The following is a 23,616-nucleotide window of genomic DNA, read 5'->3' as shown; positions in this document are numbered from 1 at the left end:
TTCCCATCATTTAGCGAAGAGATTCGCAGAGTCGTCTTTTACCCCTGTTATTAAGCGCCAGAAGGAGCATCTACATTAGTTAACGTACTCAATAACGGCGCGCACGAGCTACGTCTGCGCCGTATAATTCGCTGTACTCGTATACCATTTTGGTTAAAGAGCCTCTCCTTCTAGGTTCATTCTGGCTTTGGCGTTTCTGTACGTTGGTCATGTTGGAATGGATTATGTCTCTTCTAATTAGAGCTATGGTTTAAAAAAATGGATAATTATCGACTATTACTAGCATTTCATTTTCATGGGGGCCTTTGACAATGTAAATTACTATTTGGAAGTCTTGTTGCGCCAAGAGAGGTAAGGTATCCCAAGCTTTGTGTAATATTGCAGTGGACATCTGGGCATCCACTGATCCTAGCCTGTGGGCCCTATGGCTGTGCCCCACGGGCCCGGCCCGCAAACAGTGTGCACTGGCCATCGCTCGGCGTGAGCTTCATCTGCGGCTGCTGTTGTGTCCCCGGACACATTGTATGCATCCGCTGCCGCCGTGATAAAAGGGAATGGGGCCAGGTGAGGGATTCACCAGCGGATGCAACTCTCTGCATTACTAATTCCATAACATTTAGTCAATCGTAGTGAGAGGCTCCTCGTCCCGAAGCAGCCTCCAACGGTTGCTTGAGTCCAACACGTCTTGGCAACCTTCAAGAGTCCAGCGCCACTTCTGCAGAAAACCAGGAGTAACTTCCCAGTTCTCCGGGCAGTGCGGTTCCCCCCATATCACAAGTCCGTTTCGACCAGCAGTGCTTTCGTTCTCGCGCTTTGACCAATCTAATGCATTCTCTGCATCATCTGTATCCGATGGACGACTAAGGTCGTAGGCGCTTGCAAAGTCGACGAGGTCGCCAATGATATCACGAGCGAGCTCAACGGGATCATACTCGGCCTTGGGTTTGATCAGGTTATCCCGCATTCTTGGGAATGGTATCAGATCGATCCATGTCGAGTGCTCGACAGTTGCTTGTAGCTGTGTTGGAAGAAGCGAGACGGGAATTCCACTTGATGCTGAGACGACTATTGCTCGGGTAGGATAACAATCCTGAATGCGTTCAATTTGTGGCTTATTCGATATATTAACCATCTTAAAATATGCCGCTGAACTCATGAGCGTAGATTTATTGCTAAAGATAGCACGTAGGACATTGAATTGTATAAGACTCAATAAGTGATCCTGTAATGGTGACAGCTTTAGGTGGAATAGCTGAGCTGCGCTCCTTATGTTGTCGCAATTCATCGTATCGAGCTCTATCTTAGTGATTGAGAAGCGATTGCCATTGCTATCGTCTTGGCTGTGATCTTGTTGGCGATTTCCCAATCGTGGGGAAGGATCCAAGGGGGTCTCGATTTGAACACAGGTATTATTGTGTTCGTCTAGGCGCCAGCACTCAATTTGATATTGATTCTGGCTGGCAGTCTTGCCTACGTCGCCTGCATCTCTCATGCGCAGCCCTGCACAGTCAGTTTCACGGCCCGAGAGGGAAGGCAGATAAGTGTGATAATTCTGGATACTTACTTCGTGCTCTCTGGTTAATCCGATTTTGTATTTTCCTCCGTTGCCCTTGAGTTTCGACTCGCTCGGTCGCCATCATCGAGTGGGTACCGAGTCTCTTAGGTGATTCAGCAACACATCCCCAAATAAAGAATGGGAGCTGATGGCCCTAGGTTTCATCGAGTCGTTGCTCGGATTAGACTTGTAGTTGAAATACAGGTTGGAACTAAGCGGCGTAAGGAGAAAATGTCATCCAAGTGCTTCAAGAATGATAAATGAGGCGGAGCTAGGGCCGGATTTAAGCAACGGGTCCGTGTGTGGTCTAACCGTAAATGGCAAAAATGTCATCAAAATGCATGACGTTGGCCTACTTTTAAGGTAAGGGTCTGTGTACGATCTAACTGTAAATGGCGAAAATGTCATTGAGATGTCTGGTGAAGGCCTACTTTTGAAGCATGCGAACTAAGTAGTAATAAGTCGGGGGTCAGCTCTATGAGATTCTCGTGTGCGGGCTTAAGTAAAGAGAAAGACTACTTATAGGGACGTTGTTTCCTCAAAGAGAGAACTTCTGCGTATTAATTCGGGCTTGATAACCGTTAAGACGCATCGTCTTATGCTCGACACCTGGGATTACGCATCTATTTCTTGACATCAAATTATCCTCGTACCTCGAAGAACCCTTTCTAATTCAGCCATGGTCACTTTATCCGCCGTCGAGGCATCCAACTCGAGAATCTCCACCGCCCTTCCTGCTGGTTTGGTGGCGGTCTTTGTCGGCGCCACGAGCGGCATTGGGGAGTATGCTCTCAAGGAATTTGCCCAACAAGCCAAGGACCCGAAGATATATCTTGTAGGCCGTTCTGAGGATGCAGCGAATCGTATCATTGCCGAGTCTAGGGACTTAAATCCCACTGGGCAGTACACATTTATTAAATCGGACATTAGTCTTCTCAAGAACGTCGACAAGGTGTGCCAACAGATCCTCGCCAAGGAAGATTCTATCAATCTTCTATTTCAGACTCAGGGTACCCTACTTATGGAAAGTAAGACACATCTATGTTATCATTGATCAATCTCTTCAAATTTTGTCAAAGCTAACTCATTTGCTTTTATTAGAAACGTCAGAAGGGCTCGCCAAGTCCTATGTCCTTCCAGTCACATCACGCATTCTCTTCACCCTCAATCTCCTGCCCGCTCTCCAGAAAGCAAATTCCCTCAAACGCGTCATCTCAGTCTTCGCAGGCGGTTTCGAAGGGCCATTCAACGACAAAGAATGGACCGAATACCCAATTAAACACCCCTTGAAATCCCGAGCTCACATAGCGTCGATGATTACCATGGCACACAATTCGATGGCACGACAGGCACCCGACGTTACCTTCATCCACAACTACCCAGCGGGTGTCAAGACAAACTTTGGCAAGGATCTTGGGAGTTGGACAATCCCAGCTAGAGCAGTGTTCGGCTTGATTGGTCCCATCTTTTTGAAGCATATTTCTTCTACGGAATGCGGAATAAGGCAGGTGTACGGCGCTACTAGCGCGAGGTTCCCGCCAGCTGAGGGTAGCGCTGCTGGTGTTCCCCTCGCGGATGGCATTCCTGTTGCTAAAGGCTCAGATGGACAGCTAGGAAGTGGTAGTTACACTATCAACTTCGACGCTGAGAATGTGTCGGATAGAGTATATGAGCACCTTGCTAAGGCAAAAGCTGATGGCGCTGAAGAGAGTTTATGGGCACATATTCTCGGAGAAATCAAAGGAATCACGGGCAAAAGTTACTAGTCTTCTCCGTTTGTGTAGACTTGGTACTTTTGTGAGCTGGCATGGGCGCCGTGGGGTAGGAAGATAGCGAAGGAGCTTCAACGATGGCGGCGATGGGGGGGGGAAGGGGTGCAGCAATAATGGACTAGGGGATGTGGCTTAGGGGAGACATATCAATAAAATCTAGCCTTTTCATCCATATAAAGAAGGAACGAAAAATGCAAAATACGGTCGTTCTTTCCCTCCTTAGTTGTTCGTTCCTTCCCTTTTTGACACCGCCGCTCCTTCCTCACTTAGTCGGTCATTCTTTCCCTCAGTAGTTGGTCGTTCCTTCCTCACTTAGTCAGTCGTTCCTTCCCCTATTGAGATATTTCAAGGGTCGTTCCTTCCCTTAATACTTGGCCGTTCCTTCCATTTTTACATAGTCGTTCCTTCCCCTCTTAGACGATCGTTCCTTCCATTCTTACATGGTCGTTCCTTCCTTTTTGACTCAGTCGCTCCTTCCTTCCTTAGTCGGTCGTCCCTTCCCTAGCGAATGCATTTTTCTTACAGTTACTATAAACGGTGCTGTTATAGTTAGTTACTAGTGATTCTGGGCATCTATTTTACTTATAGTCATTATAACTAGCGACGTTACGGACAGTCGGTCGTTCCTTCCCCTGTTGCGAATATTGCATGGGTCGTTCCTTCCTTCAACAGTTGGCCGTCGTTCCTTCCCTTTTTTACACGAGTCGTCCGTCCCTTCCTCAATTACGCCGATAAAAGATCCGGCACATCGAAAGATGATTCTGGGTGCATTCAGCAGCCCAAGCACCAAAGTCGATTTTGGGTATTGAGCTGTTTGAAGTTGGCGAGGAGATGCCATGATGTCTTAATTTCGAGAATATCAAGATGTGGTTGGTGAGAAAAGAAAGTCGGTGAGAAAAGGGGTTGGTGAGAACAGGGGCTGGTGCGGCGACAGGGAATGAAACGGTGACATGAAAATAGATGACGGCGAGAGAGGCAGATTATTTAAGAGGACAGATTGAGGAGGGGGATTATATTATTATAGGGGGGGTGGTTGAGCTGGCCGGACTGTACCTGCGTAGGCTGTGCAGGAAAACCAGGCTGCTACAGATGTCCCGGCTGGCGGAGAGGGAGAGAAGGGAGGCAAGGGGGGAAAGAGAAGCCGAGAGGATAACGTGCGTGAGTGGAGAAGATTATAGGACAGCTCCTAAGAGACAGAAAGGCGATGGTTGCTGAGAGATGAATGGGTCATGTTGAGCTTATAGCTAGATTTTCGTTGGCCTGCACTTATTCACTTTTGCTACTGAAATCAGTTTCGTAACAGTTCGTCGCTCTTTTCTTTGCTTTGAGCCAGTCCTTCCTCCCGCTGTTTTTTACACACACGACTCGTTCCTTCCCTTTTTACACAGTCGTTCCTTCCTCACTTACACGGTCGTTCGTTTCCTTAATAGCTAGTCATTCCTTCCTCATGTAGTCGGTCGTTCCTTCCCCACCTCTCTCTAAAGCCGGTCGCTCTTTCCTTCTTTGAGCTGGTCGTTCTTGCCCTATTAAAATATCTTTTGAGTCGATCCTTCTCTATTTCGCTATTTTCATAGGTCGGTCGTTCAGTTACCCATCAACAGTCTTCATCTTCATTATCTTAAACCGCTGACCAGCGAAGTATAAAAAGAGGGTGCCTCACCTCACCTATCACCCATCCCAATCCAGGTGAGCTCCAACCCTCTTTTAAACACGCCCAGTCCACTTATAACTTCACGCATCACAGAGAAGACATCGCACCGAATTAATCCCGTACCACTCATTGCATTCAATTTAATTCAATTCAAGATCAAAAAAAAGTTAATTGTTAAAACTTTCATCATTCCCTCCACTCTCACATCTTCACAATCTAAATTTTTCCCTTTTTCCATCATTCAGTCTTCAGTATTTTCCTCCAGAAGGCACAATACTTTTGCCTCCTTTCCCCTCATTATCCGAACGACCCAACTTAAGTCACCCTAGCAAGCAATCCCTCTAAGCCTGGTACGTCGACGCCGACACGTTTCCTCCACGTCCAGTCCAGTTAACGTGGATGTTAGTGTCAGCGGGGTACTTCTCATTGGCAGCCTCTGGCTTCATCTTGAAGGTGTGGGCACCGAAGTAATCACGCTGGGCCTGGAGCAGGTTGGCGGGGAGATCCTTAGTGCGGTAACCATCGAACCACGACAGCGCAGTGCTGAAGCAAGGAGTTGGGATACCGAGAAGGGCAGTCTTGGAGACGACGTCTCTCCATCCGGGCTGGGCGGTGTGGATAGCCTTGTTGAAGAAGTCGGAGAAGAGGAGGTTCTCGAGGTCTGGGTTGGTGCGGTAGGCGTCGGTGATATCCTTGAGGAAGACGGAGCGGATGATGCATCCTCCGCGCCACATGAGGGCGATGGATGGCTTGTTGAGCTTCCACTTGTACTCCTTGGCGGCCTCCTGCATGAGCATGAAGCCCTGGGCGTAGGAGATGATCTTGGAGGCGTAGAGGGCCTGCTCGAGATCGGCGAGGAACTGCTCCTTGTTGCCCTCGAACTTGGTCGAGCGGCCGACGAACTGCAGCTTCTCGGAGGCGCGGGTGCGCTCGCCCTTGATGGAGGAGAGGCAGCGGGCGAGGACGGACTCGGCGATCAGGGTGACGGGCATGCCGAGGTCGAGAGCGTTGATGGCGGTCCACTTGCCGGTTCCCTTCTGGCCGGCGGAATCGAGGATCTTCTCGAGGAGGGGCTGGCCGTCGGTCTCGTCGTTGAAGTACATGATGTCGCGGGTGATCTCGATCAGGAAGGAGTCGAGGACGCCCTTGTTCCAGGTGGTGAAAACGTCACCGATCTCCTTGTTCGACATTCCAAGAGCGCGCTTCATGATATCGTAGGCCTGCAGGGGTTAGTATTTTTTTAACTACACACAATTTGATAAACTCACCTCGCAGATCAACTGCATGTCACCGTACTCAATACCGTTGTGGACCATCTTGACGTAGTGGCCAGCACCCTCATCACCAACCCACTCGCAGCAAGGCTCGCCATCAGACTTGGCAGCAATGGACTGGAAGACGTCCTTGATGAAAGGCCACGCCTCCTCGTTACCACCGGGCATCAGCGAGGGGCCGTAGCGGGCACCCTCCTCACCACCAGAGACACCGGAGCCGACGAAGCGGATACCCTTGGTGTCGAGGTACTTTGTGCGGCGGGTGGTGTCTGGGAAATGCGAGTTGCCGCCATCAATGATGATGTCGCCCTTCTCGAGGTGGGGGAGGAGAGTCTCGATGAAGTCATCGACGGGCTTGCCGGCCATGACGAGGAGCATGATGCGGCGGGGAGACTTAAGCTTGGAGCAGAACTCCTCGATGGAGTGAGCACCGACGATTGACTTTCCTGGATGTCATTTGTCAGTCTATGCTCTCTCCGGTTGTCCGGTGCAGGTTGTGGTGGGGGTTCATTCACTCACCCTTGGCCTCGTTCTCGAGGAAGTGGTCGACCTTGCTGACGGTACGGTTGAAGGCCACAACGGTGAATCCGTTATCAGCAGCATTGAGGATCAGGTTCTGTCCCATGACAGCCAGGCCGATGAGGCCGAAATCGCCGCTGGGAATACGCGCATCCTCGCCGACATTAATGCCAGCAAGACGTGCGCTAAAGTCAGCAAAAAGAACGCAAGTCAACTTTTTGGAATCTTTGTCCTGATCTTTTTGAAGAGTGAAAGGGAACTGGAGAGAGGGGTATTTTTTTGGAGGGTATTCAGGGCGTGGGAGTGCTTTGGGATGGCATGGCAGGCAGAATTCGTTGAGCTCTGAGCCATGACGAAAGCGATAGCGGGGCAGTGAGGAGGGAGCTTTTTGTACTTACACTGGACCGCTCATGTTGAGGGATTGGAAGAGCGAAGATGTGTGGTTGGTATTTGTAGTTAGATGGAATAGAAGAGAGAGAATCCGATTCACAGAATTGGATTTCTATTTCAGAAAGGTAAAAGAAGTTTGAAGCTGTGGATGGAAGAGAGGGAGAGAGAGAGGGATGGTAGTGACGATGAGCGATGAGGGGGAATGATTGATTACTGCTTAGTGGGGCAGGGAAATAGTACGGCGACCTCGTTATTTAAGCAGAGTACTTTCTTTGGGGTGTTTGTACACTTTTCCCATATTGACCAGTAGGAGGAGGAGTCAGTCAGTCAATCAGGCAATGGAGCAGTTAATTGGCAGAAAGAAGGAATTTGTGTTTTATGCTCAATCAATTAATCAGTATAGTTTGTAGTATTTGCTGTTAGAATTGCTGGTAGAATTGGTAGAATTGTCCGTAGGATGGTCCGTGGTAGAGTCACTCAAACCGGCCCTCAGACCTCAAACGCAGCAATTGAAGTTACAGTACATAGCTGTAACTCGCCGTGTTGTCTTGTCTTTGTTTACCAGACTTATGCCACTCCATACTACTGCCATACTACTATTATCTCCATACATACTACCATACATGCCATACATACCATCCCACCAAATCCCACCACATCCCACCCTCAAACAACCATCCCAATGCATCACCAACCATCATCCCAACCATCCCACCACCCTCTAACACCCCTCATTCAGCCTCGTCAACCCCCATTAACAAAAGTCACACCACATTCCCACCGAACCCCTCCACACACAAAAAAAGGAAACACAGGTGAAGCAGGGCAGGCTTCAGAACACCGGCCTCAGGAACCCCTCACCCACCCCCCACCAAAGCAAAAAAAAAGCGTACCAAGCGCCGGCACCGGGTAAATCAAACGCGAGCAACAGCGCCGCGGCCGGCGAGATAGTACGATCCCAACAGTAGTACGGAGTACTATGGTAGACTCGTAATTTCTCCGGTGCAGAGCGCGGCGGGTATGTACATCGGAGGAGTACTGTTGCCCCTCGTAGTGGGGGTTGGTGTAGGGTTAGTGTGGCTTTTTTATCGCGCAGGAGCGAACGAACGAACGAGCGATACGGAGAGGAGAGGAGGGGGAGGGGCAATTACAATACGTACAACGGCGCAGGGTAACAGGCGGCCAGCCAGCCGTGATTTTTCTTGTTTGATTGATTGATTGACAACTTCTTATCGCACTCTTACTTAACTCGTTCACTCGTCTTATGGAAGGACTGTAGTAATACCATCTCCCCGCCATTATCAACCATTACATAGACAGACGGCCATTAGACGAATCCATTCAATGACATGCCATGCCAAACCCAAACTGCACGCTGATTACCCCAAACGCACACAGCTTACTCACCCCTCCCTTGCTCACCCTCACCTTCACCTCACCCACCTACTTCACCCCTCCCTCCCCTTCCTGCCGCCAACCCCGCCAGCCAAGACAAAAGCCCTCAACCCTCAAACCACAGTCACAGACAGTCTGGGCGGCCACCGCTCCGACGTTCCACCATCATTCCTCCTGATGTGATGCGCCAATTCCACTCATGCCATCCCATCCCATCCCATCCCATTTCTTTCTCCCTTAACACGGACTTGTACTACGGCGCGGGTTGTACGCTCGGTCTGCATCCGTCCGAGCTGACGCATAGAGTTTGAGGATGCATGATGTCACGGCACAGGTAGGCTGGTCACGTGTTTCAGTGTCACGGGACGGGTTGGAGGGGGGGTTTGATGGTGCTGGGCAGGGGGGCTGGGCAGAAAGGGAGATGTCTGTCGATTGTGGATTGTGGGGGACAAACGGGTGGATGGGTTGATGCTGTCAAAGACCAAGCTCAAGCTGTTGGATGTGTGTTCACGTGTTTCATTAACGCGTTTGTGAGGGCCAGAGCTGGGCGAGGTGGGAGGAGTCTGTCGGTTGATGGGACAAACGGGTGGACGGGTTGATGCTGTCAAAATCCAAGCTATCAGATGTCTGTTCACGTGTTTCACTAACGCGTTTGTGGCGGCCAGAGCTGGGCGAGGAGGGAGGTGTCTGGCTGTTGCTGGGACAAACGGGTGGACGGATTGATGCTGTCAAAAACCAAGCTAGCAGATGTCTGTTCACTCGTCTCACCAGCCCGTTTGTGGCGGAGGTGAGTGATGCTGTTTGTCACTGTTTCCATGCTGAGTGTGAACATACTGGTACTGTTTGTCACGCTTCAATGCTGAGTGTGTGAACAAAGGTAGTGATCCTATCTGTCACGCTTCAATGCTGACTGCGAACGAGGGCAGACTTGATGCTGTTTGTCATGACAACAGTGCTGAGTGGGAGTGCGAACAGTATCTTGAACAAAGTCCATGCTATTAACCACCAAACAACTATCGGACATCTGCATGACTCCTCACCCTCTTCCACCACAAGCCCTTCCGTTCGCTGAGAACCCTCCGTCTACAAACAACAACTCCCAAGATAATCCCCCCTCCAACTCCCACGACTCCCCAACTCCCATCACAACAGACCCCCCAGTCTACCCCAGAATCTTCAACCCCCCCTTCGTCTTCTGCCCCGCCTTCTGCACCCCCCCCTCCTTCACCCCCTGCCCCCCCTTCCCCCTATCCTTATCCCTATTATTCCTCCCCCCCCTCCCCCTCTTATTATCCCTCGGCACCACCGCCTTGATCTCCGTCGTGCTCCTCTTAATCAGCACAGGATGACTCCCAATATACTTTCCCTGCATCTCCCTCGCGGCCTGAAAAAAATCATCCCCGTCCGCAAAACTCACAAACCCAAACCCCTTACTCTTCGTCGTCCGCTTGTCGCGCACCACGCGCGCCTTCTGCACGGATGGCCACCTCGCGAAGGCTTTCAGGAGACTCTCATCCGTCACCTCGCCGGCGAGGTTGCCGACGAAGATCCGGAAGTGCGCGGGGTCCCACTCGAGTAGCGAGGAATCCGTCCACTGCGTACCACCACCCGAGCGCACAACCGTAGCTTGTTTCCCGTCTTTCCCACCCACCACAGTCGCTACGCCCGTGTCGGCGTTGACCGCGGAACTAACCTCGCGCCCGCCCAGCGGCGCGGCATTCGCACTCGTCGCGGCGCCGCTGGTGCCGCCTCCTGCGCTGGGGTTTGTGGCGTATGTCGGACGCCCTGTGGGCTGCGTGGAGGCGCTGTTGTCTTTCGAGTATGCGGACTGCCATTGTGCGATCTGCGCTTCCATCTCTGGGTCGGCTGCGGCGTCGTAGTGGCCTGCTGCGCCGGGCTGGCCGGGGAGAGGGAAGGGGTTTCTGATTTGCGGCGTGCCGTATGCGTCTTGTTGTTGTTCAGCTTGGTAGCCCTGTTGCCCGCCGTAGTTGCTGGACTGGTATGAGGAATTGTATGATGGCTGTGCGCCGTACGCTGGCGCGCTCATGGCGGGCGGCTGGACGCCGCGGGGCACGAAGCCCTGGGATTGGTAGGGCGCGGCGGCATAGTTGGAGGGCGGGTTGGCGTAGTTCGGTTTGAATGCTGCGGCGGGGACGGCGGAGGGGGGAGGGCGCGCGGGGAGAGAAGATGGTTGAGAGGTTGATTTGGAGTAGGAGCTAAGGCCTGGAGGAGGCGGGTAGGACATGATGAATGACTGTGTCTGTAGACCTTTGTGTGGTGGTTAGACGTACCTCTTGCGCCTGGGTAGGTGCAGTGGCAAATGGACCGCGCAAGGCGAAGTTTGGTGAAGCGGTGGATGGTTTGAGATGCGTGACACAGGTGAGGTGGTGTGAATCGGCGTGAGTGATGATTACGTGGTGGAGGACGTGGTGTTGTGGTCGTGACGATCTGATGGGGAAGGTGAAGCTCAAATTCCTTCAAGGTGTTTGTTGGCGCAAGGCTGAAATTTAGACTTGATGTCACGTGCTAGCACGATCGCTCCTGCCAAACACAACGTCACCTTCCTGGGACAGCATTGAGCGCGTCGAGCTTACGACTGGTGTGCAGAACTTGAATATTTTGAAATATTACTATCATGTGGGTTTCTAGAAGGATTTGATCTCCACGAATCCTATCCATCCTCTGGCCATAGCACGTTCTATAGCAAGATTTCATCTTTAATGGCACCGCGAACCACCGCGCGTCAGCAACTAAACAAGTATAGCGAGGATCTCAACAGGCAAGGAAGTTCAATTTGACTCATCGTTCCCTTTGGTCTACGCGTGTATGTGACGCGGGCTCTATTTGCTTCATAATCAAATAACTTTATATTCCATCTTCTCGATACTCAACCGTGTATAAAGCGCCTCACTTTATATCCAGCTTCCCTCTGTGATACATTACACCACCTTGTTATACATTATCGCCCATCATCTATCAATCCCAAACTCACATTCCAACCCAAACACTCACAATGGCCTCCACCACTCCCCTCACCAGCCTCCCCTTCCCCAACCCCACAAAATCATACTGGCAAACCCCTCCCCTCCCCATCTCCGACCACCGCACCACCCCCTCCCTCCCCCCCTCCACCAAATACCTAATTGTCGGCTCCGGCATCACCGGCGCCAGCATAGCTCATAAGCTCCTCCTCGCCGAGCCCTCCGCCTCCGTGGTCCTCCTCGAAGCCCGACAAGCCTCCAGCGGCGCCACGGGACGCAACGGCGGGCATTGTCGGCCGGGTGATTACTTGGAGTTCAAGAATAATTTGGATCTCATTGGCGTTGAGGAAGCTCTGCGTGTAGAGAACCTCGAGGAGACGAATGTGCGCGCTGTAGCGGCGTTGGTGGACGAACATAGTATCGATTGTGATTTTAGGGCGCGAGAGTCGTTGGATGTGTTTGTGGATCCGAAGCAGTGGGAGGCGGCGCTGGCGGCATTAAAGGCGCGTGAAGAGGTCGGTGTGCCAGGATTGAGAGAGCACAAGGTTTGGAGTGAGAAGGAGACGAGAGAGGAACTTTTGTTTCCTGATGGAGTTGGTGCGATTTCTTACCTGGCATACATACTCTCGCCGTATAAGCTTGTGTGCGCGCTGCTGGAGATTAGTCTTAAGAAGGGGATGAATCTCCAGACGAACACAGCGGCTCTTGAGGTCTCGCAAGATCCAAACTCGAAGCTGTGGACGGTTCGAACGGATCGTGGTGAGATCAAGGCCGAGAAGGTCATCCTGGCTACGAATGCGTATACAGCGGCCCTGTATCCCCCGCTAGCAGATTTCATTAAGCCCGCAAGAGGCCAGATGGCTACCGTGCGCCCTGGGTCGAAGATAGAAGGTAACCCGGCTCTCAGGCGGACTGCCGCAATCCATACTACTGAGGGTTACCCCTATTTCCAGTCCCGAGCCGACGGTGTCTCTGGTGATGGAGATCTCATATTTGGTAAGTGTGCCCCTTAGCGCTCTGGATGGATACGTCCACTAACAGGACCTAAAGGCGTCGGCAGCTGGCATGGAAAGGTTGGGATTCAGAGGACCTTTGATGACACCACGCTCCATCCTGAGATATCGGAGTATCTGACCAATGCAGCGACGAATTTATTCGGCGAGGAGACTTGGGGTGAGAAGGGTGCGGTGCTGCAGGAGTGGACGGGGATTATGGGGACGACTACTGATCATCATCCTTTGGTCGGTGAGGCACCTGGAAAGGAGGGGCTTTGGATTTGTGCGGGGTTTAATGGACATGGTGAGTTGGTTGACTGTTTTATGGGAGTTTTTAACTGACGTATCCAGGCATGGGACTCGCATTTCAGTCTGCGGAGGCGCTGGTTGGACTTGTCACGGGCAGGGAGAAGGAGGTTGATGAGTGGCTGCCAAAATGTTATAGGCTGTCCCGGGCGCTTTAGAGACTTTGATGGAGTTATATGCAGATGTACGCCGGATTTAGAGATCATGCGTCTAATGAAAGATCTAACACGGCCGCCTAAGCTGGATGCCGCCAAATGAACAATGCTCGCTTGTGCGTCATATTGGTACAATTTTATTTTGAGGGGTTGAAGATATATAAATTGTTTTAAAATCCCAGCTATTTTGGAATTTCATTTTTATTTCATATAATCTTTTTAAATTAATCAACTCTACATCCCTTAACCTACCCATACCAACTACGACTGAAAATTTACCACTAAACCATATAAGTTTATGTAATTAAAGTCCTCTTTAAGAAATCTCAATATCCTGTTCGGTAGAAATACTGTCCCCATGGTTGTCGTGGATCCATAATATCATACTAGTAAACCCTGCGAGAAAAGCCATCGGCTTCCACCATACTGTAATCCATCGCGCCCAACTAGACACCTATGGGGCAAAGGACATCTGGAAGCAATAGAGATGTTATATACACTCGTCAAAATTAAGCTTGAGCTTGTCCTGGATAAATTTGGAGGCTAGCCAGCCGCCGGTAGCATCCTGATATTGACCACGTGACATATACGCTAAAAGTTGATCCGTGCATTTGAAGTTGAAGTTGTCGCGAAACCTCGAGCCTCGCGTCTGGGGCAAGTTATCGACAATCGTTGACAATCGTTCACAATCGCGCCCGCTTTATCCCACGATTGTTATTATCCAAGCCCATTTAATTAGAATCAACAGGCTCCCACAATTAAGCATCTACCGAATTGATTTGCCGCGATGCAGAATCCGGCCCAGGGGATCGCTCCTGAGCTCGTAAGTCCCCTTTGCCAATCAACTTACTTCACTCCCATCACCATCCTCCCGTGGCTGAACCATGTGGCTGATATATTCCACAGCTCCCCCATGTCCACTGTCTCTCCGTCTATCGTTTTCCGACACTCCAAACGGTTCACCAGAGCAAGATCGCCGACTGGCTGCTTTCCGCGCCCAAGATTGCTAACTCGAGCGCACCATTCTACTGGACATATCTGGAGCGCCCTCAGGATGGACTGATCCTCTTGACGTGGCAGCCGGAGGCACAGGCGGGGACCAACTTCGCAAGCGATGGTTACATTTGGGCGGGGGCCGAGACGGTTTATGCGATGCCCGTGGATAACTTTGTATGTTGCCCTCTACAGCATTTACTTGCGAGTACTAACAGCTTTAGGTGCTCGAGATATATCAGCACAAGGCAGGATTTGCGCCTGGCGATGCGGTCGCGACACATGCTAGAAGACGATACAGACTAGTCCCTGGGAAATTCCCAAACCCAGGCGGCCCAGCACCAGACCCAAGTCTCTGGGTTACACATTACTACCCAGCCAGCCCTGGAGACCGTGTGCCTACCAATGTCATCCCCACCGACATGCGCATCCAGTCTATGATGCAGACGCGCGCCTATCTCCAGAGCCAGGGACAGATCCAGCAGAAGGAGTTCATGCTCCACGACCGCAGCAAGTGGCCGCAGATCCAGTTCCCAGGCAGGGCACCACAGCGAGCACCTGCGTACTTCAGCCCTATGCAGACACGCACGCCGCAGCAGATGGCATACCCGGCTCAGCACATGACGCCAGGGCCAGCACCAAAGCGCGCGCGCACCCAGCCAAACCAGCAGCATGCGGCTGCTCAGGCTGCGCCTGTGGAGATGATGGATGATGAGGAGGATACGTCCCGAGGTGATATGTTTGATCATATGACACCAAGGGAAGTGAGCCAGAGCAGGTACATCCAGAACCACGAGTGGATGGAGGAGGTTATCAACTCGCCCATCCCCATCCACCATCTTGTGCCCGTGGACCTTGGCCTCGGCCTTGGCGGCGAGTTGAAGAAGGTCACCAATGGCATCTTCGAGACATACAACTCTGCAAAGTATATTGAGGAAGGAAAAGGCGGCGAGAACGAGTACATTGGTCGTCTAGATCCCGGCAAGGCGGATGAATTTAGAAAGAGGGCCGCTGAGAAGATTGAGGCAGACAACAAGGAGATTGAGAAGCTCAAGAGACGTCACGCGAGGCGTATGGCAAAGCTCGCCAAGAACGGCACTGTAACTGAAGCCGAGAAGGCCCTACGAACCGCCGTTAACGACCCATCTGACGTCGGCACCGAGTACTGGCGTCTCGAGGGCAAGCTCCCCTCCAACGACGACTCCGACTCTGAAGAGCCCGCCCCCGCGCTCTCCACAGCCGCAAAAGTCGACAACATCGTCGCACAGCTCGAAGCCTCCCTCGGACTCCACACCGCAGCTGTCAAAGAGCTCCGCCGCCTCCACGACGGCGGTCTCCAAGAGCGCCAGCCATCCCCCGAACCCGCGCCCTACGTCCCCAGCGAGGTCGCTTCGCCACAAGCCCCTAGCCCACGCAGCGCGCACAGCAGCCTCCTCGCCGCGGACCACGAGCTGGATATGGGATCCGCGGCCGGTCTGCTGGATCAATTCCACACCGGCTTTAGCGCCGCTACCACGCCCGGGAATAGCTACACACCGCATCACATCCAGGGGTTGTCGACTGTGAACTCCTCCGCCCCTAGTCCGGCGCAGCAGCAGCCGGATGTGGAGATGGGCGGCACGGCACAGGAGGCAGAGAAGTCTGAGGCGGGCGACTGGGTCGTCGTGCCCCCAGGCGGCGTGTCGCCGACGGGGGTTGCACCACCAGTTGCCCAGGCACAGAGCCAGGCTCCTACCCCTGTCCCTGTTCCTGCGCCATCTGCACCTGCACCGGCTGGGGAACAAACCTACGCTCCCCAAAGCGCCCCCCAATCAGCGGCAGCTACGCCTACAGCACCCGCACTCGCTCCACCAGCTGCTACTGGAGGCGCGCAGGTGGGCACGCCCGCCGCGCTGGGGGTGACAGCTGCTTCTACGCCGAGGGTTAGTGAGGCGGCTGAGCCGGTGGATTTCTCGGGTCTAGATGATCTGGATACGGCTGGGGAGCTCGGGGAGTTTGAGGAGATGGAGGGAGGGATGGATTTGGTTGATGACAGCGCGTTTGGGGAGGCGTTTCATGGGGTTGAGGGTGGGCAGGAGGAGGGTCAGGGGGAGGGGGGTGGGATGTAATACTCTAAAGGGGGTTTATAGGGTTCATGGCTAGGTGGTGGTTTTGGAATGGTGGTGCTGTAGGCTTGGCTAGGAGATTGTAACTTTTATATCTAGATGCTTGAAAGGAGGTTTGCAAACTTAGGGGGGGTAGAATGAGAGCACTCTGTATACCATCGAAAAGCTATTCACGTCCACGGCGTCATATCATAAGGGCTCACGCGTGTTCCATGTTTATTCCAAGCCACCAAACAAACACGAAGCCCTGCATACAAAAACGCGCACCCTTCCCACCGTTTTCAGGAAAAGCATGATCTATATCGTCCCTGCCTTCCCAAACGCGTGATCTATATCGTCCCTGTTCCTGCAAAAACGCGAAGCCCTTAACCTCCCAACCCGTCGAAAAACACGTGCCGTGCGGCCGCATTCAGCGGATTGTCTCACCCGATAAGCAGGATAACGCCGGAAGCAGCGCGGGAGGGCCATTCCACGTCTCACGTACCCGTCTGACGGCGTGGAATCACCACCCTTCCCCTTGGAAAATGTCACGAGCAAGCCGGAAACTGTTAGGAAGGGGACTGCGACGCATATCAGGAGACCTTGAATTGAGGGAAATGGAATCGTGAGAATTTTAAAGGGTCCCGTCGAAGCATTCGCCCTATGCACGCCACAGCTGCATGCGAAGGAAATGCATGAAACATGTGCATCGTATATCTGCCGCAAGCAGGCGCTGTCCCAAGGTTACATTCATTTTCGCCCACCACCCAGATTGCGGCGGATAGAGTACATAGCTTGTAATCGCAATCGGGTCACGCAGCAGTCTACTGCGGGCGCTGGAGGCTGCAGCAGCCCGAAGGAGCGAGAGTGGATGCGACGTGGTTGCCGTGCTGTTGCGCTGCAGAGGCTGCAGATCGAGGATGCTATGGCAACGAGGGTGGGAATTCGGACCGCTGCGGCCAGGCTGGGTGTGTGGCGGCGTGCGGATCGACGCGAGGGAAGAGAGTGGAGGTTTGACTTTTGACTTACAGTAATCGCATGCTCTGCGACAGTCCCGTTTACTCGGAGAGGGTCGCGCGGGGGCCTCTGAGACCGGGCTGATTTGGAAGGTGAGAGAGAGGGGAGAGCTCCAAATCGAACAGGTCGCCTACCGCGGTCTCGGAGTTAATTAATCGTTGGAACCTTTTTGGGTGGTTTAAGGTGGTTCAAAGTCCCGTGATTGCGCGAGATTTGGCGACTGGGCGCGACTGAGACTTACCCCTGCAATGTTTTGTTTACATTTTTCGTGACACGTCTAACCGAGGGTGAGCAACTTCTTTTACTGCCCGCGCGTGGCCACAGCAGGGCCGCTGGCAGCAGCAGCGACGGTGGCACAGCGGCTCTATTGAAATAGTGCAACACAGGGAATACAGCGGTGAGCAGGCATGTTTCGATTTCCCCTCACTTATCGGGGTTTGATCATCGTCCTGGGTGGTGGGAGTCACGGCGCGTCGGTTGGAGGGGTTGTGGTGGTCCGGGTAAATATTGGCAGTTCAGGAAGCTGTGTCTAAATCAGGGAGGGTAAGCGGTTGCTTGGACGTGACGCAGCTCGCCATTGGTGTTTGGCACGGATGACGAGACGAGCTACTCCGTAAGCCGCATGTCTTGCGGTTCGTGGCGCAAAATGGGCAATGCTGGCATTGCTGGATGTGTCTCACTTACGGGAGAAAAAGCGGGCGCGACGGCGATGGTGTATAGATGGGAAAAGGAAAAGGAAGCTCGAAAGGGCGCTGTCCCTTCGAGGCGCCACGCGCTGTCCGGTTTCGTCGAGAATCGTCGCAGGGACGGAGCTGGGCTCGATTGAATCATGCGAGAACCCCAGTGTAGTATTTGCATCCTAGGCCGAAAGAAACTAAATTCCAAGATTCGCGTTAGAGCCAGATCCCACTCGAGGGCTGATCGGCGCTTAGTCCATTGGCAATGTGGCATGACGCGAAATGATCGTTCTGGGTGGTCTCTGCTCATCTCAGAAACCAACAGGCGTCAGATGCACATGGTGTTGATCGATTGGGAGAGAGATGTTTGGGAAGCGCGGGCTGCGAATTGGCGTTCCTCACGATCCTCCACTATCAGCCCATTCGGAGTATTATTTCAGTTAGCAATATTATAACCGCTTGTGGACGGAATCTCGGGGGTGTTGATCACATCAGCAATCTATTTTGCCCAAAGAAGACGGGCAAATCACAGCTCTGGAACAGGTTTGTAGCTTTGCAACCTCTGAGCTTGAGCATGGGGCAGTTCCATGGGGCAGTTCCATAAGGCTTATCAGCGCACTCCATAGAGCAGCTCATTCCGGGACATTGTTTCGTCTGGCCCATGGAATACCCCATGATTGTAACTCTATTCTTGTAGACAGAACCCGGTGGGCATCAAAGCGTTGAAACATGAGAAGTAAGACCATCGTGGAGCGCATGATGGGAACTCTTGGGTCTTGGGGGTCTCAGAGCTGCGTTCGTTCAATCTCAACGGGCCAGTGCGTTGCAGGCCCTCAGAGATCTTTTTGATGGGGCGAATATGGGGAAGATGCAAACGCGATGGAACAGATTAATTTCGATTTTGAAGTTCTTGTGGTCATGGAGAGCAGTACAGTTGTGTATGTACTCGTTGTAGCATACGGCACAGACAGACAAGACGGACAGACAGTCAGCCAAGATCGGAGAGTAGTTTCATCGGAGAGGCCGTTGCTGATGATGTCGTACGTACCCCAAGCTACGCACTCCAGCTACTGCAGCAGAGTAGAGTAGAGCGTATAGAGTATAGAGTATAGTCTGTACTGCACTGTACACTGTTTAGTATGTCACCACGTTTCTTGGCCGTACAAGGCTGTGATTCCCTTTCCGATTCCCCTCCCGATTCCCCTTAGCAACGGCGCCTCATGGTTCCATCGCTCCATCGATCCATCGATCCACGTTTGTTCACTTTTGTGAAGACAGAAGGAGTCTGGAGAGTACATCGAAATGTCCGGGTGCCCACCAAACAGCCAGTCAGACGTGATAACAACAGACCAAGTGGGTTTTTGCTGGGAGAGAAAGACAGGCGGCGCTTAAAGAAGCTAAGGTACAGGCGGCGGCGGTGCATTTTTCAGCTGAGCAACGAAGATAAAATCGACGACGACGAGGGCGCTAGAGTGGTATAGTAGTAGTTTAGTGAGAGAGTGTGAGTCTGTGAGTGGTGAGTGCCCTGTAACATGCCCTGTGATGCCCTGTACAATTGCCCTGTATGAGACGCTGAGACGCTGTAAAATGCTCTGTGCATGTATACAATATGCACGTATGCATGTTATGTACTTGTGCAGCGATCTCCAGCTGGGAAACATGGTTGGTTGTGGTCACGCTGATGTACCCCTGGTCTAGTTATCCTAGCATAATGCATGGCACAATCATATGAATTCCTACCAATCCATTCACACAGGTACTCACCCACTACCTTCCTTCCATTCCCATCCCCAACCCACGCTAGAGTAAGAGTACCTCAGCCTTTGATGCAACTTTGATGCAAGGAAGTACCCTAGACCGAATAATTGCCCTGACAACACAAACTCGACAGGGACAGGCACCGTCGCCGACTTCCTGTCGTCCAGTGCCAGTCCTTTGTTCGCTGCATCCTTACCCACTCCTCTCGTCGACTTGGAGACGGACGGCCGACCTGGTCCCATTCAAAACTCCTCCGTCTCCTCACCTCAATCCTTCCCTTTCCCTTTCCCTCTCTTCTTTCCACCGCCAGCCAGTCCTCGTCAACCTCTCAATCGACGACGAAGGATACCACTTCGAAGGTCTCCTCCCAACCTTCCTAGTGGGAACTTCAATATCGACGACGACAATCACCGACCGACAAGACCGACCGACAGCGAGGACCATCAAATTCGACAAAAGACCACCCACCGGACCGACCGTCAGAACGACCCCGTACATCAACCACCACGACCAATTCCTACGATATACGACCCCGAAACCCGTCCCCGACCTTCCCCACAGTTATCCAGCTCAACGACCTACCCACAAGCATCAATCAATGTCTGAGACGTTGATTCAATAATAAAATATAGCTTCGTCCATACCTCCACCCGGCCTGGCATTCTATATAACTACAGGATACGTCGAACGTACCTTGGCATTGCATCTCTTGCTCCTGTCCTGCACTTTTTCCTACGCAGCGTTCATAGTTAATTGGCTTGTAACGATTACATTCGTCTGTCGTCAGAACATTCGAATAACGCCCATATACTACTTCTCCATATATATTGCAATCCGGCCCCGACACAATTGTGGGAGCCGTGTTACAATTTGCTGCCATCATGGAAGCCTCCTCACCTTTGGCTGCAATGCAGCCTCCCTCCCTCATGCCATGGAACTGCAGAGACATGTACAGCCGTGGCAATTCCAATCTGTCGGCAACCAATAGCTTTGGTCCAGGAGCATTCAATTTTAGAGATCTGAGCATGAAGAGGCCTACCCCGGAGTACTTCTCCCTGAAGACCATTCGAGGCTCCTCCCCTACGACCAGCCTGGCAGCCGATTTGTCCCAGAACTTTCATATTGATATGAGGCATGTTCAATTCTATACACCCAGGCGTATCTGTGCTAACCGTTTCCCAGCCCTCAGCTGCCAACTCCCCGTCGGTCTCTGTTCACAGCAAACATCTTTGGTACACTGGATAGCCGTGGTAAGATAGGTCCGTGAGACAGTATGGGGAAGCTGCTAACAACTAGCAGAGAGCGTTACCACGCCCCCACTGCAATCGTCGTCTCCGGGGCCATTCTACGAATCTATGGACGTGTCTCCGTTGCCTCATAAAGCTCCTTACTCAGTCCAGATCGAGGCCCAGTCTCCATGCCCACCTCAGACAAACGAACATGAGATGACCCTTCGATCGTCTCCCCCGCGTCCGAATGTAGCAGAGCTTCCCAAGCCAGCTCCGTTCATGCCCGAGTAAGTTCTCATCTCATACATCCACGGTGCAAGTTTCTGATCATTGTTATAGGAGGAGGAAATCGATATTGCTACGACCAGGACTAGCGAGGACAAAGGGACACTCAACAGGTGCCGTACCACAACGATCACGCCCTGAGATGCAGCTGCCTCCTTTCCGCTTTGGTGCAGGAAGCAGCAAGCTGTCAACGTCGACCTCCATGTCGCTTGGAGAGTGCTTCATGGAGTCCCCTCCCCAGGAGAAGAGAATGGCGGTTTCAAGTAATCCTACAATCGCAGTTATCCCTCCCCAGAGAACAAAGCAGTCATCATTAAGCATATCTGTTGTTCGCAACGGCTCACCTATCAGCCATGCACGCCGCCCGTCAAACCCCCTCTTTCGCCCTAGGAAGCAGTTTCGTCGGTCTTTGAGCATGTTTGAGAACCCAGCGGATATCATGACCCAAAGGAAAGAGCCGCCCACATGCTCATCCACCGCCCTTCAATCTGTCATGGACGTTGACGAGCAGCACCAGCCAGTGCTACCCCATTTCTTCCAGGAGGGACAACCGGACAGCATCCCAAGAATTACGAAGGATACCCTTGTCGATATTCTGGAGGGAAAGTTCGACAACAATTACAAGAAGCGAATGGTTATTGACTGTCGATTCGAGTATGAATACAACGGCGGTCATATCAATGGCGCTGTCAACTATAATGATAAAGAGATGTTGACAGGCGAACTATTCGCCAACACGACCGAGAACACGCTCCTAATATTCCACTGCGAATACTCTGCCCATCGGGCTCCGATCATGGCGCGCCATGTTCGCCAGCAAGATCGCACGACAAACATTGAGCATTATCCTAGGTTAACTTATCCCGAGGTCTACATCCTTGACGGAGGCTACAGCGCCTTCTTCTCCGACCATCGTGACCGATGCTACCCACAAAACTACGTTGAGATGGATGATAAGGAGCATGCGTTCACGTGCGAGCGTGAGATGGGCAGGCTTCGTCAGAACAGAGGAAAGCTTAGCCGTGCCCAAACTTTTGCTTTCGGCCAGCATGGCGGCGTCGAGGATAGCCCCACAGGACCGAGCCGATCAGGCAGAGCATTCGACACTATGATGCTCGATTCATCCCCCATACCGAACGATAATCGCGTCCATGGTCGCCGTTTGGCATCATATTAATTTCCTCATGACTTCGTTTCTTATTGGCCGGAGTTTTGATATTTTTTCCTTTTGGCGTTCCGGTATATGACTTCAACACATTTTCAGCGACTGAGCGAGCCGCGTTTCATTCATCCTTCTTCGCATGGCGCACATGACAACCTTACATGGACTTTATGGCATTTGAGCGACTATTGCGTCTTTTGCTCCAGCTTATCAACCTTCTGCATCTGCTGCATTGTCCGCCACGACTACTCTACCATACCCCACCAGCACTTCATTATGGAGCTGCTCTGCAAATATCTTATTTGCATACTCTAAATCCCGCCGTGGATCTTTTATACGCGACCACGCAATGGCCAATGGCCATTATCCAACCAACACACCCGGATTAGGTATTTCCAGCAATTATCTTCTCCACCATACACCATACTATAGCCGCAACCATCGTGTCGGCCACAAACCTATTTCCTTGACGTCTAAAGACTCGACTTGTTTCTCAAAACAGACCAAGCGAGCACATACTGGATGAGACCATCCAGCTCTCGCACTCACACCTTGTTCTCTCACACCAACTACGATGTCTCACTTGAGGCCCTTCTTGATCCTGTTTTTGCGTTCGCTTTTGACATCTGCATTGCACCACACTGCATAGCTTTTCTACTTTTCCCTCTATAGTGATGGGGAAGTTCTATAGGGCTGTGTTTTTTAGCCGTCGGCGAGTTTTTAGATTTCAGACGGGCTGTGCGATTATTGCAGAGGGCGAAGAGCGACTACTCTGTATTGAACCATGTATCTTTGTAGAAATTGGCCCTCCTTGGGGGGGGGGCGGTACATGTGGGGATAAATCATATGAAGGGGTCGGATTGAGAAGCATTAGTTGTTGAGATACTTAGGAGAGAAAACTTTCGAAGCATCTTGTCTTTTACTTTGGAACGTGATTGAAATTATTATGCCTTCCATCTTAACTGTAGTTACAATTAATCGTGGGTAGAAGGAAAGTGCGTTGGGGTCATTTTGCACAGTAAATACAACAACTTCACATCTATAATATCGCGACGATTTTACAACCTTTTTAGTACTTGACAACTTTATAATACTACAAAATTTAAATATTTCTAGCGTAAATAGTATGAATATATATATATTATCCATTGAATTTTAAGAACACTAATAGAGCGTTTGAGGTAGTTGTCTAATGTGTTTTTATTACATTTCTATCTTCTTGTTACATCAAGTCACATTACATATAATTTACTATATAAAGGTACTTACAATATTTGGTGGGTCGAACGGATGTTGCCTCCACCCAGTTCGCAGACAAGGGTCTAAAACTTAGGACTTGTACGCTACGCCTAAACCGGCGCCAATCGAGGCGGTAACCGCTAGCAGAAAGCTCACCAAAAAAGATAAACCAAAATAAA

The 23,616-nt window shown here is 51.7% G+C and overlaps 7 protein-coding genes across 7 annotated transcripts; 4 read left to right on the top strand and 3 right to left on the bottom strand.

Moving 5' to 3' along the window:
- Window positions 1-243: 243 nt before the first annotated feature.
- On the bottom strand, window positions 244-1,791 carry VE01_10442 (uncharacterized protein). Its single transcript, XM_018279840.2, has 2 exons — window positions 1,565-1,791; window positions 244-1,500 (listed from the first exon to the last, which is right to left on the bottom strand). Exons 1-2 carry the CDS (start codon window positions 1,638-1,640, stop codon window positions 617-619), a joined length of 960 nt encoding a protein of 319 aa, XP_018125270.2. The 5' UTR covers window positions 1,641-1,791; the 3' UTR covers window positions 244-616.
- A 190-nt stretch (window positions 1,792-1,981) lies between these two features.
- VE01_10441 (uncharacterized protein) lies at window positions 1,982-3,419 on the top strand. Its single transcript, XM_018279839.2, has 2 exons — window positions 1,982-2,583; window positions 2,657-3,419. The coding sequence occupies exons 1-2, from the start codon at window positions 2,235-2,237 to the stop codon at window positions 3,319-3,321; spliced, it is 1,014 nt and encodes a 337-aa protein (XP_018125285.1). The 5' UTR covers window positions 1,982-2,234; the 3' UTR covers window positions 3,322-3,419.
- Window positions 3,420-5,165: 1,746 nt separating this feature from the next.
- On the bottom strand, window positions 5,166-7,386 carry GND1 (phosphogluconate dehydrogenase (decarboxylating) gnd1). Its single transcript, XM_059464154.1, has 4 exons — window positions 7,170-7,386; window positions 6,772-6,908; window positions 6,247-6,698; window positions 5,166-6,198 (listed from the first exon to the last, which is right to left on the bottom strand). The coding sequence occupies exons 1-4, from the start codon at window positions 7,181-7,183 to the stop codon at window positions 5,320-5,322; spliced, it is 1,482 nt and encodes a 493-aa protein (XP_059319235.1). The 5' UTR covers window positions 7,184-7,386; the 3' UTR covers window positions 5,166-5,319.
- A 2,332-nt stretch (window positions 7,387-9,718) lies between these two features.
- Window positions 9,719-11,114, bottom strand: VE01_10439 (uncharacterized protein; the record flags this gene model as incomplete). The annotated part of the gene is made up of 1 exon (XM_018279837.2): window positions 9,719-11,114. The coding sequence occupies exon 1, from the start codon at window positions 10,799-10,801 to the stop codon at window positions 9,719-9,721; it is 1,083 nt and encodes a 360-aa protein (XP_018125259.1). The 5' UTR covers window positions 10,802-11,114.
- Window positions 11,115-11,365: 251 nt separating this feature from the next.
- Window positions 11,366-13,199, top strand: VE01_10438 (uncharacterized protein). The gene is made up of 3 exons (XM_018279836.2): window positions 11,366-12,533; window positions 12,588-12,836; window positions 12,884-13,199. Exons 1-3 carry the CDS (start codon window positions 11,570-11,572, stop codon window positions 12,994-12,996), a joined length of 1,326 nt encoding a protein of 441 aa, XP_018125260.1. The 5' UTR covers window positions 11,366-11,569; the 3' UTR covers window positions 12,997-13,199.
- A 452-nt stretch (window positions 13,200-13,651) lies between these two features.
- On the top strand, window positions 13,652-16,094 carry VE01_10437 (uncharacterized protein; the record flags this gene model as incomplete). The annotated part of the gene is made up of 3 exons (XM_018279835.2): window positions 13,652-13,816; window positions 13,900-14,163; window positions 14,211-16,094. Exons 1-3 carry the CDS (start codon window positions 13,781-13,783, stop codon window positions 16,092-16,094), a joined length of 2,184 nt encoding a protein of 727 aa, XP_018125263.1. The 5' UTR covers window positions 13,652-13,780.
- Window positions 16,095-19,687: 3,593 nt separating this feature from the next.
- CDC25 (cell division cycle- protein) lies at window positions 19,688-23,107 on the top strand. Its single transcript, XM_059464153.1, has 4 exons — window positions 19,688-20,654; window positions 20,705-20,772; window positions 20,822-21,038; window positions 21,091-23,107. Exons 1-4 carry the CDS (start codon window positions 20,404-20,406, stop codon window positions 22,211-22,213), a joined length of 1,659 nt encoding a protein of 552 aa, XP_059319234.1. The 5' UTR covers window positions 19,688-20,403; the 3' UTR covers window positions 22,214-23,107.
- The last annotated feature ends 509 nt before the right edge of the window (window positions 23,108-23,616 follow it).

This window comes from Pseudogymnoascus verrucosus (assembly GCF_001662655.1).
Source record: "Pseudogymnoascus verrucosus strain UAMH 10579 unplaced genomic scaffold scaffold_82, whole genome shotgun sequence".
In the NCBI taxonomy this organism is placed as follows: domain Eukaryota; kingdom Fungi; phylum Ascomycota; class Leotiomycetes; order Thelebolales; family Thelebolaceae; genus Pseudogymnoascus; species Pseudogymnoascus verrucosus.
This window is presented reverse-complemented; position numbering and strand designations above follow the sequence as displayed.